Here is a 17,196-nt window from a genome sequence, read left to right on the forward strand (position 1 = left end):
GTTGCTTAAGAGTCTTGCCTACAGACATGTTCTGCACTGTGTGGGTCCAGTGGGTTTCTTTTTACAGCAGTAAAATATCCATACTGCAGGATTTGGCATTATGAGAAAAGAGAGAGAGATGCATTAGGATCCCACCAATAACCCTTTACCCATATTCACAAGATAAAACATTTGGAAACGTGACCCCAAATTGGGACAGGAACTGGACTCTCTACACTGAATCACTTACCATCGATGCCATTGTGCTGCTCATAGCTGCGCTTGCCCAGAATAGTTGGAGAGCTGTGATTTAAGATGGGCATCAACTTGGCAGGTGTCACATTACTGATATGCAGTCTTGCCTGACCATGGTCCTGCTGAGGGCAGGGATGAGCTTCTGTGAATAAAAGCAGCAGTTAACATTCAAGTACAAAGAATAAATCTGATGGCTTGACTGAGGAATATATGATTTTCAAATATTTTCAGTAACACCATGTTTTCAAATTGTGAAAATGTCTTCCCAAGAATATACCCTTTCATATACCAGGGAATGGTTGTACATGCAACCTTTGGGTACTTCAAAGTGTTACAGAACCAGTGAAGTATTTGTGAAGCACCATTATTATTGAAACTCATGGAAAGGCTTCAGAATTTATAACAATCTGGTGCAAGTACAGCACTCTTTCCCAAAGATCTTTGTTTTACTGAAGCTCCTTTTAATGCAGGGAACCACCACAAGGGAATTCTTTACAGGTGAACACAGCTGTGCATATACAAACTTCAACATTCTGGGGTAACAGCCGTTTCTGAACCAATCCCCAAACACATGTACCTTCCAGATGGAATCAATGCTTGGTATTCTGGAACAGGAACCTCAATAGTGAATTCATGTTGAGTTCCTTCATGGATTGCAGCAACAAGTTAGTGGGAGGAAGAGGAAGTTGGTGCAGAGAATAATTGCTCCTTTATCATTTTAGTGACTTGTAAATACCTGTACCAGTAAGTTTTATTTTTTAGCCTTTAATGCATATTTATGGTCAGTGTTGAACAACAGGCAAATGACACAAATTCCATTTTATGCACCACATTTTCTCATTAACTTCCCCTAGATTCTGCCATTCACCTGTTTTCTCGGGGAAATTTACAGTGGTCAATTACCCTACCAAACTGTACCTCATTGGGAAGTGGAAGATAATTGGGGCACCCATGGAAACCAACAGGGTCACAGGTAAAATAAGTAAACTGCACACAGATAGCACCCAAAGCGGGTTCATAGAATTGTGAGAAAAGGCCAGCACAGTACACTGGAATCAGAATTATTCGAAAATAAATATCAAATTGGAACTGTGTGCCTGGAATGAACTGGGAGGTGGTCTTGAGTGAACATCACTCCCACAGATGCCAACACTTCAAATTGCTCAGGTGCAAAGTACCTAAGGTAGATTAACACGAAAGGGGAGGTGGGGGGAAGAAGGCCATCAAAACACTTCGCTCTTGATCACAGCTAAAGGGATTGGTATGACCAAAAAGTATGTAAAGTCAATGAAATCTGAATGAGGCGGAGAACCAGGATCCACAGAGACATATCGACATGGCAATGTCCTGGTCCCCGTGTGAATTAAAGAAACAGTAAAAGAACATCCAGAATGATACGGTTAACGTAACGGGAAGCACAATGCTGTTATAGCACCAGTGAGCCAGGATGTAATCTGGCACAACCTGTAAGGAGCTTATATGCCCTCCCCATGTCTATGTGGGTTTTCTCCGGTGCTCCATTTTTCTCCCATCCTTCAAAATATATGGGTGTTGTAGGTTAATTGGGGTATTTGGGTGGCATAGACTCGGGGCTGGAAGGGCTTGTTACTATGGTGTATCTCTAAATTAAACAGTTAAATTCAAATTTAAACATTAAAATTTAAAATTAAATGCTGACAGAACAGGAAGCTGTCTAAAAGGAGAAGTTTAATGTTCCATTTATGGGAGTTACCATAAAGGGAATACAACACAGAAACAATCTGTTCACACCTCAGACTGTGTCTACCATCACACACTTACATTACTGTTTTTTTAACTCTGAAGCCTGTCTTCAATGTATTTAATTGATTCTTCGCCAAAGCTTGTTAATATGTTGCAGCAGGATATCATCTATATAAAGGGTGACTGACACCTCTGGGGGAAGTTGATTGAGTTTTAATTGCAGGAGATTATCTGTGGCAGACCTGATTTTTGCCCCATTTAAATGCAAATTGCTTTTGTCAGTCAGAATATAGAATACTACACCTGCGGAATATATGCCCGTGCATGTTATACAAAAAATTTTACACAATTTTGCACACTATATGAGTGAAAATACAGTAATCCTCCACTCTTCCTTTTTTTCTCTACATTACCACCAACACCCCAGCCCCCAGGTTCTACTGCTCACCCGAACACCTGAGATAATTCACACTGACCAATTAACCTACCACCCCATTTACGTTGCAAGAAAGCTGGAGGGTGTTGCATGGAAGCTGAATCTCCAATTGGCTTAAAAGGATATTGGAAAGGCAGGAAATGTTAGCAATGGTGTAGGAAGGAGTAGATAAAGGAGGATTTTTAAGAGGCCAAACATTACTCTCGAAGGCATGTGCATATTGTCAGAGGGAGAGCAGATGTCGAAGAAGTGGTGTTGGAAAGTGATTTTTAAAAAAATAGACATACAGCAAGGTAGCAGGCCATTTTGGCCCATGAGTCTGTGCTGCCCAATTTACACCCAATTAACCTAATCTCCTGGTATGTTTTGAAGGATGGGAGGAAATTGGAGCCACTGGGGAAAACCCACGCAGACACAGGAAGAACGTACAAACTCCTTACAGACTGCATGGGATTTGAACCCCTGTCCCGATCACTAGCGCTGTAAAGGTGCCTTTGCCCTGCTCCATTTCACGGGAGACTTGGTCTAACTCTAGGGCTGCTGGAATGCTTGCCATCTGAACAGGTGCAAGGGAGGGAACTTCAAGAAAAGGATAAAAAGGGCAACACGAGGACTTGAAACAGGCAGAGATACAGGGAAGGGACTGGCAGATGTTATTTAGATTTTAAATTTTCAGAAGACATTTTATAAAGTCTAGAAAAGAGGCATTTCTTGAAGTTGAAGATCATGGAGTATAAATCAAATTATTAATTTTCTGGAGTCAGATATCAGATCCTCAAATATACACATGTTGACAGGAATCTGCATTGAGACCTAATCTATTCATTGCATTTAAGAATAACTTGCATAGTGATAGACAGCCACAACATAGTTATACAGGGGATTATAAGCCATGTGCACGGGGACACAACTCCTGGAAAGGAGTTTTAGGAGATAGGGGTGCACTAGAGAGCAGTAGAGATGTGCCAGGCAGACTTACCTTCTGACAGCCGGAATTTTTTTAAACAATTTTTTAAATTCAAAGAATTTGAAAATGAATTCAGATGAAAGATACCGTATAACCTTCCAGTATCTGGCATCTATGTATAGGGATTGGTAGGTACCGAATAAGTATTAAAATCATTAAAAATTAATAATTAAAATATCAAAATTGCATATTTTGTCAAAAGTTACACATCACAATATTGGTTTCCCAAAAGGAGATCAAAACTTATTACATTTACTTTTTTCCTCTTCTGGCATCAGTGGAAGATCCAAGTGATTTATTTCTGATGAAAACATGGTCAAGATTCACCGGTTTAACTATTTGGATCTGGGAACTGATGACACACAAAACAAAGACACAAACATCGAGAATGTGGCAAAATATTCACAAGAACCATTTCAGCAACAAGTGTCCACAATTCAACCCGACTCTTACCTAAGTATTGCACGATTGTTTCCAAGGGTTTTCGAACAGCTCTTTTCAGTTCCAGGATTTGATTTTCAGCTTCTGGTAATCGCAATGTACCTGATGCATGCAAGTTAAGCAGGTTATTTTTGGAAACACGAGTTCACCAGTTTCATAAGTACTTGTCTCAATACGGTTTCTGAAGAACGGGCGGGGAGAAATTAGACAATGACCTGGGATTATATTTGTCCCAAGTTGACAGGATGGAAGTTACCGAGTTACAAGTTCAATGTGAAAATCAGATAAATTCCAAGTGTTCTTATTGCACAGGGGTTGACACAATAAAATGACATTTCTACAAACAAAAGGTCAGATAGAAGATTAAGGTGTGGTCATTTAAAACGGAGGTGCATAGAAACGCTTTTTAAAATCACTGGAGAATCTCTGGAACGCTCTAACCCTCAGAGTTGTGAAAATGACATTGCTGGGAAGTTACTGATTTTTCTTCTGAAAGCTTGGGGGAATTAAAGATTTAGTGTAACTGGCAGATCAGGAAAGGAGTTGATGGCTGTGGGAGATCCGTCATGATTTTATAAATTTTTAAAATTTTTTATTTTTCAAACTATAAACCACATTGACCAAGATACATACATTTTTCTTTTCAAAAATATATAGTGTCGTTTTCTCCCCCCACTCCCGCTTCCCATCCCACCCTTCCTACCTCCCCTCCCATTCATTTAAAGTTCAGAATCTAAGATACATTAAACCCGTCAAACAATGTTGTCACTCAATAAAAATAAACAAGAAATTCCACTGAGTCAATTCTTTTCATTTCCTTCTCCTTCTGTCATTTTAGGTGGTAGATGTCCCCAGTAGGTTTTCTCTATTGTGTTTCATGTTCTTCTTTGGCTTGGCTTCGCGGACGAAGATTTATGGAGGGGGTAAATGTCCACGTCAGCTGCAGGCTCGTTTGTGGCTGACAAGTCCGATGCGGGACAGGCAGACACGGTTGCAGCGGTTGCAGGGGAAAATTGGTTGGTTGGGGTTGACTGTTAGGTTTTTCCTCCTTTGTCTTTTGACAGTGAGGTGGGCTCTGCGGTCTTCTTCAAAGGAGGTTGCTGCCCGCCGAACTGTGAGGCGCCGAGATGCATGGTTTGAGGCGATATCAGCCCACTGGCGGTGGTCAATGTGGCAGGCACCAAGAGATTTCTTTAGGCAGTCCTTGTACCTCTTCTTTGGTGCACCTCTGTCACGGTGGCCAGTGGAGAGCTCGCCATATAACACGATCTTGGGAAGGCGATGGTCCTCCATTCTGGAGACGTGACCTACCCAGCGCAGTTGGATCTTCAGCAGCGTGGATTTGATGCTGTCGGCCTCTGCCATCTCGAGTACTTCGATGTTAGGGATGAAGTCGCTCCAATGAATGTTGAGGATGGAGCGGAGACAATGTTGGTGGAAGCGTTCTAGGAGCCATAGGTGATGCCGGTAGAGGACCCATGATTTGGAGCCGAACAGGAGTGTGGGTGTGACAACGGCTCTGTATATATACATTTTTTTGCTACAGCTAGGGCTATCCTAACAAATCTTTTTTGTGCACGATCCAAATCAAGTCCAAATTCTTTGTTTTTTATGTTACTTAGGAGGAAGAACTCTGGGTTTTTTGGTATATTGCTTTTTGTGATTTTATTTAATGTCTGGTTTAGATCTTCCCAAAATTTTTTCACTTTCTCACATGTCCAGATTGCATGAATTGTTGTTCCCATTTCCTTTTTACAGCGAAAACATCTGTCAGATACTGTTGTGACCCATTTATTTAACTTTTGAGGTGTAATGTATAGGCTGTGTATCCAGTTATATTGTTTCATACGCAACCTCGTGTTTATTGTATTTCTCATAGTTCCAGAGCATAACTTCTCCCATGTTTCCTTCTTTATCTTTATGTTTAAATCTTGTTCCCATTTTTGTTTAGTTTTACCATTTGTTTCCTCATTCTCCTTTTTTTGCAGTTTAATATACATATTCGTTATAAATTTTTTGATTATCATTGTGTCTGTAATCACATATTCAAAATTACTTCCCTCTGGTAACCTCAGACTGCTTCCCAATTTGTCCTTCAAGTAAGATTTCAGTTGGTAGTATGCCAACACTGTATCGTGAGTTATATTATATTTATCTTTCATTTGTTCAAAGGATAATAATTTATTTCCTGAAAAGCAATTTTCTATTCTTTTGATCCCTTTTTTCTCCCATTCTCTAAAGGAAAGGTTATCTATTGTAAAAGGGATTAGCTGATTTTGCGTCAGTATTCGTTTTGGTAATTGTTAATTTGTTTTATTCCTTTCTACATGAATCTTCTTCCAAATATTGAGCAGATGATGTAATACTGGAGAATTCCTACGTTGTACCAATTTTTCATCCCATTTATATAATATATGTTCAGGTATCTTCTCCCCGATTTTATCTAGTTCTAATCTAGTCCAATCTGGCTTTTCCCTTGTTTGATAAAAATCTGATAGGTATCTTAATTGTGTGGCTCTATAATAATTTTTAAAGTTTGGCAGCTGTAAGCCTCCTTGTTTATACCATTCTGTTAATTTATCTAGTGCTATCCTCGGTTTCCCCCCTTTCCATAAAAATTTCCTTATTATTTTCTTTAACTCCTTTAAGAATTTCTCCGTCAAGTATTGGCAATGCCTGAAATAGGTATTGTATCCTTGGGAAAATGTTCATTTTAATACAGTTTATCCTTCCTATTAGTGTTAGTGGTAAGTCTTTCCAATGCTCTAAGTCGTCCTGTAATTTTTTCATTAGTGGATAATAATTGAGTTTATATAGATGGCCGAGGCTTTTATTTATTTGTATACCTAGGTATCGTATTGCTTGTATTTGCCATCTGAATGGTGATTCTTTCTTAAATTTTGAGAAATCCGCATTATTCATTGGCATTGCTTCACTTTTATTTGCGTTAATCTTGTATCCCGACACTTCTCCATATTCCTTCAATTTCTTATGTAATTCTTTTATTGATATTTCTGGTTCTGTTAAGTATACTATAACGTCATCTGCAAATAAACTGATTTTATATTCCTTGTCTTTTATTTTTATCCCTTTTATTTTATTTTCTGTTCTTATCAATTCTGCTAGTGGTTCTATAGCTAACGCGAACAATAAGGGCGATAGTGGGCATCCCTGCCTTGTTGATCTGCTTAAATTAAATTGCTTTGATATATATCCATTTACTGTCACTTTCGCCAATGGCCCCTTATATAATGCTTTAATCCAATTAATATATTTCTCTGGTAAACTGAATTTTTGTAGTACTTTGAATAAATAATTCCATTCAACTCTGTCAAAGGCCTTCTCTGCGTCTAAAGCAACTGCTACTGTTGGAGCTTATTTCCTTCTACTGCATGAATTAAGTTAATAACTTTACAAATATTTTCTGTTCGTCTTTTTATAATAAATCCAGTTTGGTCTAGATTTACTATTTTTGGTACATTATCGGCTAATCTGTTTGCTAATAGTTTAGCTATTATCTTATAATCTTTGTTGTAAAGATATTGGTCTATATGACGCTGGTGCGAGTGGATCTTTCCCTGCCTTTGGTATTACTGTAATTATTGCTGTTTTACATGAATCTGGTAAGCTTTGTGTTTTATCAATCTGGTTGATTACTTCCAGAAGGGGAGGAATTAATAAATCTTTAAATGTTTTATAGAATTCTATTGGGAATCCATCCTCTCCTGGTGTTTTATTATTTGGTAGTTTTTTTATTATCTCTTGTATTTCTACTATTTCAAATGGCACTGTTAATTTATTTTGTTCCTCTATTTGTAGTTTTGGTAGTTCAATTTTAGTTAGAAATTCATCTATTTTCCCTTCTTTCCCTTCGTTTTCAGTTTGGTATAATTGTTCATAGAATTCTCTAAAGTTTTCCTTGATCTCCTTTGGATTATATGTGAATTGTTTGTCTTTTTTCCTTGATGCCAATACCATTCTCTTAGTTTGTTCTGTCTTAAGCTGCCATGCTAGAATTTTGTGCGTTTTTTCTCCAAGTTCATAATATTTCTGTTTTGTCTTCATTATGTTCTTCTCCACCTTATATGTTTGTAGTGTTTCATATTTTATTTTTTTATCTGCCAATTCTCTTCTTTTAGTTGTGTCTTCCTTCATTGCTAATTCTTTTTCTATATTTGCTATTTCCCTTTCCAACTGCTCTGTTTCCTGATTGTAGTCCTTCTTCATCTTGGTTACATAACTTATTATTTGCCCTCTGATGAACGCTTTCATTGCGTCCCATAGTATAAACTTATCTTTCACTGATTCCGTATTTATTTCATAGTACATTTTAATTTGTCTTTCAATTAATTCTCTAAAATCCTGCCTTTTAAGTAGCATGGAGTTTAATCTCCATCTATACATCCTTGGAGGGATATCAGGGGAGAGTGGTCCGATAATATTCTAGCTTTATATTTTGTTTTTCTTACTCTGTCTTGCATACGAGCTGATACCAGGAATAGCTTCATTTCAGTTAAATGTGTTTCTTGCACGAATGCTATATCAATTTTTTCTTTTTTCAGTAAATTTAGCAGTTTCTTCCTTTTGATTTGGTTATGTATTCCGTTAATATTTAAAGTCATATAGTTCAGCGTAGCCATTTCATACTTTGTTTATCTTTCCTTTCCATTTCCTCACCATCACCTTTCCTTCTTATCCATTTCTGCTTTCTTGTTTTGAACACATTATAAGACAACATTTATATAACATCAAACATTTCCCTTATTCTCCTATCTAAAATTTCTTGAGTATGTTTTATGTCTACCCGAATAATATGAATATTCCTTTTCCTTTGGGTGTTGTTTCCTCTATATATCCAAAAGTTGCATTTCTTGCATCAATTTAATTATAAATTTGGTTACTTTGTTCTTTCTGTTAATCTTTTTACAAGTTTTATCCATGTTTGAATCCAAATTAACGTTGAAATCCCCTCCTATTAGTATGTTCCCTTGCGTGTCTGCTATCTTCAAAAAAATATCTTGCATAAATTTTTGATCTTCTTCGTTAGGTGAATACACATTGAGCAAATTCCAAAACTCCGAATATATCTGACATTTTATCATTACATATCTCCCTGCTGGATCTATTATTTCCTCTTCTATTTTAATTGGTACATTTTTACTGATTAATATAGCTACTCCTCTAGCTTTTGAATTATATGACGCTGCTGTTACATGTCCTACCCAATCTCTCTTTAATTTCTTGTGCTTCATTTCAGTTAAATGTGTTTCTTGCACGAATGCTATATCAATTTTTTCTTTTTTCAGTAAATTTAGCAGTTTCTTCCTTTTGATTTGCTATGTATTCCGTTAATATTTAAAGTCATATAGTTCAGCGTAGCCATTTCATACTTTGTTTATCTTTCCTTTCCATTTCCTCACCATCACCTTTCCTTCTTATCCATTTCTGCTTTCTTGTTTTGAACACATTATAAGACAACATTTATATAACATCAAATATTTCCCTTATTCTCCTATCTAAAATTTCTTTAGCCCCACTATCCCCTCCCCTTCCTGAGTTGCCCTTTATTCCTTGTCGGGCAACCACATCTCCCCTCTCCATTTGGATTTGCGAATTCACTCGCAAGCGTCAACTGATTTCGCAGTGACCGTAACTCCTCCCCACCCAGCCCCCCCAGAAAAGATTTAAATTTTCATATATAACAAAGGTCACTCTCTTAATTCCCTCCTTACTTCCTCTCTTCCCTTTCTTTCCCATATTAATTCTTATCTATACTCTATATATTTTCCTTTAAATACTGATACACTCATGTACACACATATATACACACACACACACACACACACACACACACACACACACACATACATATATATATACACCCATATACACACATACATATAGTTCATGGTCATTTTTACTCTTGTTACGTCTTCATCTCTCTGTCTGTTTTGTAGTTGTTCTGCAAATTTTCATGCTTCCTCCGGATCCGAGAATAGTCTGTTTTGCTGCCCCGGAATAACTATATTAAGTACTGCTGGATAATTTAGCATAAATTTATATTCTTTTTTCCATAGGATCACTTTTGCTGTATTAAACTCCTTTCTCTTCTTCAGGAGTTCAAAACTTATGTCTGGATAGAAAAAAATTTTTTGACCTTTGTATTCCAGTGGCTTTTTGTCTTCTCTTATTTTCTTCATTGCTTTCTCCAATATATTCTCTCTTGTTGTGTATCTTAGGAATTTTACTAAAATGGATCTTGGTTTATGTTGTGGCTGTGGTTTCGGGGCCAATGTTCTATGTGCCCTTTCTATTTCCATTTCTTCCTGTAATTCTGGTCTTCCTAGGACCCTGGGGATCCAATCTTTTATAAATTCTCTCATATTCTTGCCTTCTTCATCTTCCTTAAGGCCAACTATCTTTATATTATTTCTTCTATTATAATTTTCCATTATATCTATCTTCTGAGCTAACAGCTCTTGTGTCTCTTTAACTTTTTTATTAGATTCTCCTAATTTCTTTTTTATGTCCTCTACTTCCATTTCTACGGCTGTTTCCACCTTGTCCACTCTTTTTCCTACATCTGACATGACCATCTCTAATTTATTCATTTTTTCTTCTGTACCTTTAATTCTTCTTTTTATTTCACAAAATTCTTGTGATTGCCATTCTTTTACTGATTCCATATATTCTTTAAAAAAAATATATCCATTGTCTTGCCTTTCCCTTCTTCTTCCATTTCTCTATGTTCTTCTTCTTCTTCTTCCTCTGGGTTGGTCATCTGTTGTTTCCTTGTTTTCTTTTTACTCTCTTCTTTCTTGTTCTCGTTGTTTTCTATGTTCTCTTCCTGGTGTTGTGTTGTAGCTGTTATTCTCAGCTGTGGAGATCAACTCCTCAGCTGGTCCCCCCTCCCGTCACTTTTACTTGGCTTCGCGAGCCATTTTTGTAGTCCCGAGCTCGGGACTTCAACTGACCTTAGGGAGCGGGCTTCTCTCTCCGCGGCGGGCCTCCTCAGACTGGTAAGGCCTTCACCTTCTTCTTCCGACGTCCTTTCTTCTTCTCTTCTTTCCGTTGCTTTCAACTTTTCTTTCTTCGCTGCCATTTTCTTTCCACCTTTTCTTTCACTTTATTTTAATTTTTATGTTTGTGCCTTTGTGTTTTCTGTGTTTTTTTTAAACTTTTCCGGAGAGGGCTGGAGTTCCCCGACCGGCCACTACTCCATCACGTGACTCCTGGAGATCCACCATGATTGTGTTGAATGGCGGAACTGGCTTGAGGGGCCTGCTCCTTACTTTTCATGTCTTTATGTCACAAACAACAGGCATGAGGAATTGTGCACTGGAACAGCACAAGAGCATTCCACTCAGGTGAATGTTTTCAGTGCTGAAGTATGACAAAGAGGTGAGGAAACACGAGAGGACTTTAACATTAAACATTTGACTGAACTCTTCAACAGAAGCTTTACCTTCATCTGATGACGGCTTATTCTCATGTTTCCTTCTTTTATACAAGGAGGATTTTCAGTCTATCAAATCGATGTTTGCTCAGAGACTACTTATTTTGCTTTAACTTCAGAATCAGAATCTATTGTCATGAATAAGTCATGAAATTCAGTGTTTCTGCAGCAGGATATCATAGAGCAAATATTCATATTAAAAAATAAAATAATAATAATAATAACAGTGGATGAAAGGCAGCCTCTTTGGTTCATTGATCATTCAGGAATCTGAGGGCAGCGGGAATGAAGCTGTCCTTGTGCCACTGAGTGCTCATCTTTCGGCTCCTTTACCTTTACCCCGATGGTGAAGAGGGCATGGCCTGGGTGGTGGGGGTCTTTTTAAGACACCGCCTCATGTACATGTCCTCGATGGAGTGAAGTCTGGTGCCTGTGATGTCGCAGGCCGAGTTAACAACCCTCTGGAGTGTATTCTTGTCGGCGCCTCCATACCAGACAGTAATGCAATGAGCCAGAATACTCTCCATGGTACAGCTGTAGAAGTTTTCGAGAGTCTTTGGTAACATACCAAATCTTCTCAAACAATTGCTGCTGGCAAGCCTACTTCGTGATTATATTAACATCGAGGCTCCAGGAGATATCCTCAGAGATGTTGACACCCAGGAATTTGAAGTTCTTAACCCTTTCCACTACTGAGCCCTTAATAAGGCCTGGGTCATGTTCCCCTGACTCCCTCTTGAAGTCCACAATCATCTCCTTGGTTTGCTAACATTGAGTGCTCCCCTCTCATTTGCCCATCAGCTCCACTCTGATTCTCCCATCAACCATCCTCACGAGAGAGGATTTCCAGTGGCCAACTGACCTACCAACCAACACATGTCTGGAATGTGGGAGGAAACCACACGGCGAGAGAGTAACCCGAGTGGTCACAGGGAAAATGAGAGAACTCTAGATGAGCAGCACTGGAAGTCAGAATCACTCCCAGGATGACAGAGAGGTGAGGAAGCAGCACAGTGCCATCTTCCCAAATTCTGGATGCAAGGGTCTCTTCTGTCATCTGAATGAGGTGCCCTGGCAGAGTGTTATTTTCAGCTGTGCTCAGGCAAGAGTGAACAAGTACTGAAGTTAAGACGAAAGGAATTGGATAAGAGAGTTTTTACAATAGCAAGATGTAGCTTGTTTGTTTGTAAGGTTTTCTTCCACATCCCCCGGATACCATTTTTGTGAAAATCTGCCAGTCACCAGCCAAGGAAGGACTCTGGGACCTACTTTTAAAACTAAATCCACAGAACATTGTTGTCACTTCAAGATGCAAGGTCAATCACAGTGGAAGTAGAGAAGATTGAACCAGCACCTAGAGTGTGTGCATATCAGCAGATTAAAGTGAGTAGAAGTTAAAGCCAATGACAATCTCATTCAAACAATGTTTAGATTTGTGACAAATTCACTGCCAATTGAAAGGTGGGCACAATAGTCAAGGCGTGCACATAAAGAACTAAACAAAATGAAATCAGCTTGTTGATGTGTGCTGTAATATTGCCCAAGGACTACATGTTGTCCAAGGCACGGGGAATATTCTTACTCAATAAAGATCAGAGGTAGAAAGTGATGATCTGTCTAAGCCCAAAGCCATGAACAAGTGAGTAGAACCAGGTCACATGGGAGAAAGGTACATCAGAGAACCAATGTCAGGCTTGGAGTGGAAATCCCTTACTACAATTAAAGCTGTCCATGTGTTATCTCAATACTTACACTCTGCTTTGATGGCTGCACTGTTAATTGGCACGTAGGGGTGTCGTGCTGCCTGCTGCAGAATATCTTGACATATGCGTCGGGCTATTCTTGTCAGCTTTGTTGTGTGCAGGTAAAAGGCCTGACGCGTCTTCACTGCAAATTTCGGACTGGTGCTGTTCCTTGTCAGTAGGCCATGGGCACTCTGGAGAGGCAACACATTACAGTGATTGTCAAAATTCACCCCAACCCAGTAAAAGGAAATAAAAGTCTCAGGGTCGAGAGAGAGAAGAGCGGCAGAGGGGTGCCTCGAGAAGATCTATGCCACAGACTAACATATACTTGATGGCTGCTCAACATTCAGGAGAAAAAACACCACTAGTTCATTGCAGAGAATTACCATACCATTGCAACAATAATGTGTGTTTAGTTCTGGTCACATTGCGTGCAGCACTGATCGTCCAGTGAATGAAAGCTGAAAAAGGTGCAGTAAAGATTCAAGAGGATGTAACCAGGAGTGAACTCCTGAGTTATAATGAGAGGCTGGATAGGCTAGGACATTTTCCCCTGTAGCATAGGAGGAGGAGGCTGATTTTATTAAGGATTATAAAATCATGAGGGCCGTGGACAAATAGCCATTGTCATTTTCCCAGGGTAGGGTGTCTAAAGCTAGCAGTTTATGGTGAGAAGGGAAGATTTAAAAACCTGAGGGCACCTTTTTCCACACAGAGGGTAATGGTGATGTGGAACGAGCTAGCAGAGGAAGATGTAGAGGCAGTACAGTCACAGCATCTAATGAACTTTTGAACAGGTACATGGATAGGAAAGGATTAAACCAGTAGTTCTCAACCTTTTTCTTCCGATTCACGTACTATTTGAAGTATTCCATATGCCATAGGTGTTCTGTGATTAGTAAGGGATTGCTTAAGATGGTATGTGGGTGGAAAGAAAAAGTTTGAAAACCACTTTTTAAATCATACCTAATTGACTCGTTATGTGCATGGTTTCATAACTCCAAAAGAAATGGGCCAATGACATTTTTTTCTCAAACAAAATATTTCAGTAACAATTGGGTCTAGAGCAGTGATTCTCAGCCTTCCCTTCCCACTCACATACCACCTTAAGCAACCCCTTACTAATCACTGAGCTCCAATGGCATAGGGATTATTTAAGGAGGTATGTGAGTGGAAAGAAAAAGGTTGAGAACCACTGGATTAGAGGGATTCAATGAAGCAAAATGGGTCTAGCTCAGATGGACAACTTGGTCAGCATGGAAAATATAGGTCAAAGGGCCTGTTTTCAAACACAGGTAAATGAAAAGACACTTTGTCTACAGTCTGTTCACAAATTATGGTTCATCTCAGAACTGTTTAATTTGCTTGGATGAAGAAAAATAACTGCATGGGTCACAATGCCAGATCTCTCCTGATTGTCTTTCAATATTGTTTCAAGAACATCCAGCATCCTCACAAACACTTCCTAAGTGTAATCACAGCAGTCATATGGAAGGCAATGTGTACACAGAAGATTCCACATCAGCAAGGTAGCAAATCGTGACAACTTGTTTTGGTGATGCTGACAGGATGTTAAGTATTGATTGGGTCTCTGCTATTCCTTTTTAAAATCGTCGCAGAGGATCTATGATGCCCATCTGAAAGCAGAGCCTCGGTTGAAAGCTCGCACCTCTGACAATGCTGCGTTCTAAACGGCCTGCACTGGATCATCAGCCTATGCTGTGCACCTGAGCCTCTGCTCTGTGGAGCTGGTCTGGTTTTAAACTGGGAATGAAAATGCTGCAAACTAAGCCAGAACCTTTACTGTAAAAAAAAACGATTGGAAAGTGCGTACACTGGGAAATGGGAGGAAGGGGTCTTCCCATCACTGTATATTCACCAGGAAGATCCTACTCCTCAGTGTTTAGTTCAGCATGGGCAGAGTGCCTACTGGCCTCAATTGAAATGTGTTGTGATCCAAGAGGAGTGCTACGATGCCATTTTGCGTGGGATTACAAGGTGGAAATTTGTTCTCAATCAATTGTAACAAATGCACAATGGTGATTAACAGTCTGTTTTGGAAACATAGCTTTGTTGACTTTGGTGGAAATTCATTTTGGAATTGGGCAGCATATGCAGTAATACTGCCTGCCTAGCATAGGGGATCCAGAAGCTTCCACACAAGCTTTTGCTTGACTGTTTCAACCTTAAACAGTGGTAACAGAACTCCAGTGACAGCTCTTGCAAGTCCTTATATTCAATCCCAAACCCATCAACTTCATGCTTGGAGAAAAAAGTTTCTTCCCAGTGAGACAAAGTAAGATCATGTGCTGTTTATAGTTTTGTTGGTTGATTTCAAAGTGGCTGAGCAGCACAGCAAATGCTCCAGCGTTCAGGGTTGGTTCCCCTTTCTGGCGGGAAGGGAGACAAGGATCCTGCACCCATGCTTCCACTCCCATTATCTGGGCTCATGCACGAATACTCCTCGACTGAGGAACAGGAGTGCACCCATGAAGAAAGGGAGCCAAACTCTTTCGGGATGTGGGGTTGTCCAAACAAAGGAACAGGCAAGGGAAGCAAAGCTCACAAAAGAGTCAAATTGCTGAATCTTGGCCTCAGGAAGTTACCAGGTTATTGCGGTGGGGCCCCGGCCTCTCGCCATCCAGCCGGGTCGGCATCTTCAGTCCGCCGTACTTCTTCCAGTAGGCCCAGCAAGCCGCACAGAGCCGGCACTGCATGTTGGGGGGACCCCAGGAGTACCACTGGTATGACTGTGTGGCTGGGGAAATAATGACAACAAAAAAGATACCAGTTAATTCCAGATTTTTCCACCACATCTTTAGGTTGTATCAACAGCAGCTGATTGAGCAAGGATGGTCCTGATGTTAATGCTGCCCGACCTGCTGAGTATTTACAGTGCATGAGCAAAATGGGCATGGGATTATCATGGGTTTCATTGCTCTAACCATGTGATATTGTTGCTATAAAGAGAGCTATCATATCATCTGCTTGCATGGCTCAGTCTGGTTGTAACCAGCAAACTGGTTTGGAAAACCAATGTAATGCAAAGTCTTGGTGCTATTAACCAAAGGGTGGGTCAGGGTCAGCATCGGAACGAGTCTTCTTAGGGGGCATTAGGGCAACTGTGGGAGGTACAATCTGACGTTCAAAAATTTGCTCGGGTGGGCGTTTGGTGGCGATGGTGCTGCCTACCATGAACCTCTTCCATGCGTCGCCATCCCCCTCCCTCCGACATAACAATAAACGTGCTGGAGGCTAGTGATGTTAGTGACGCTAGCTGTGAGTGGGTGGGGGGGGGTCACAATAACCCATTGGGGGGGGGGTCAATGCCTGTGAATGCCCCCCCCTTGGAGCTGACCCTGGGGTGGATATGTGTTTGTCAGATCTTCTTACAATGCTGGAACAATTGTCCAATTCAAGATCTCAGCACCACATAATGGGGAGTAGTTGTTTCTTTTAATACTTTTGTGATCAAACATGTATTAAGAAATAACCGTTACATAAATACATAAATTGAAATGATAAAATCAATGGTAAAAGTCGTCTTTATCTCCAAACAGGCCCATCCTCCCTCCCCCAAATAAAACCCCAAAATAGAAAAGAAAGGAGAAAATAGATAAGAGAGAAAGAAACAGAAAAGCAGGAAAAGAGGAGGAACTGTTGGGATCTAGGATCCACTTCCATTTTTTGCCTAGATTTTAAATAGGGGAAAGAACAAGGATGTAGAACTCAGGAACAGAATAAGAGTCCCTAAATATTCAACCCTGCATTCTGAAAATATGGCTGCCATACCTGCAAAAACATGTTATACTTCTTCCTTAGATTATAAGTAATTTTCTCCAGTGGAACACAACTATGCATTTCCGCATTCTGTCGGGCTATATCCAGAGGAGAATCAGACTTCCAAAGGACTGCAATACATTTTCTGGCCACCGAAAATGCAATTTTAAGAAATTCTAATTGGTAGTTAGACAGCTACATTTTGGGTCTTATGCCAATAATATTTCCAAGTTGAATCAATTCTGGACTTTGTGGCAATTGTTTCCCAATAATCTGGTCTAATAAAATTCTTAAATTTTCCCAAAAAGGTTTTACCAATGTAAAAAGGTTCTCATTTCTTCACTGGATCTAAAACAAATATCCAATATATTAAAATTTAATTTATGTAATTTCTGCAGGGTACGATTTAGCTGAT

The 17,196-nt window shown here is 39.6% G+C and overlaps 1 protein-coding gene across 15 annotated transcripts in view; it reads right to left on the reverse strand.

Moving 5' to 3' along the window:
• mta1 (metastasis associated 1) overlaps positions 1-17,196 on the reverse strand; it is a 166,994-nt gene that overhangs the window by 34,755 nt on the left and 115,043 nt on the right. For all 15 annotated transcript variants that reach the window (XM_069917205.1, XM_069917203.1, XM_069917202.1 and 12 more), the window contains 4 exons: positions 15,608-15,759; positions 13,009-13,192; positions 3,813-3,902; positions 230-376 (listed from right to left, as the gene is read on the reverse strand). In XM_069917205.1, coding sequence (XP_069773306.1) covers positions 230-376; positions 3,813-3,902; positions 13,009-13,192; positions 15,608-15,759 — 573 coding nt within the window. The remainder of the gene's footprint in view (positions 1-229; positions 377-3,812; positions 3,903-13,008; positions 13,193-15,607; positions 15,760-17,196) is intronic.

Source organism: Narcine bancroftii, chromosome 2 (genome assembly GCF_036971445.1).
Source record: "Narcine bancroftii isolate sNarBan1 chromosome 2, sNarBan1.hap1, whole genome shotgun sequence".
In the NCBI taxonomy this organism is placed as follows: Eukaryota; Metazoa; Chordata; class Chondrichthyes; order Torpediniformes; family Narcinidae; genus Narcine; species Narcine bancroftii.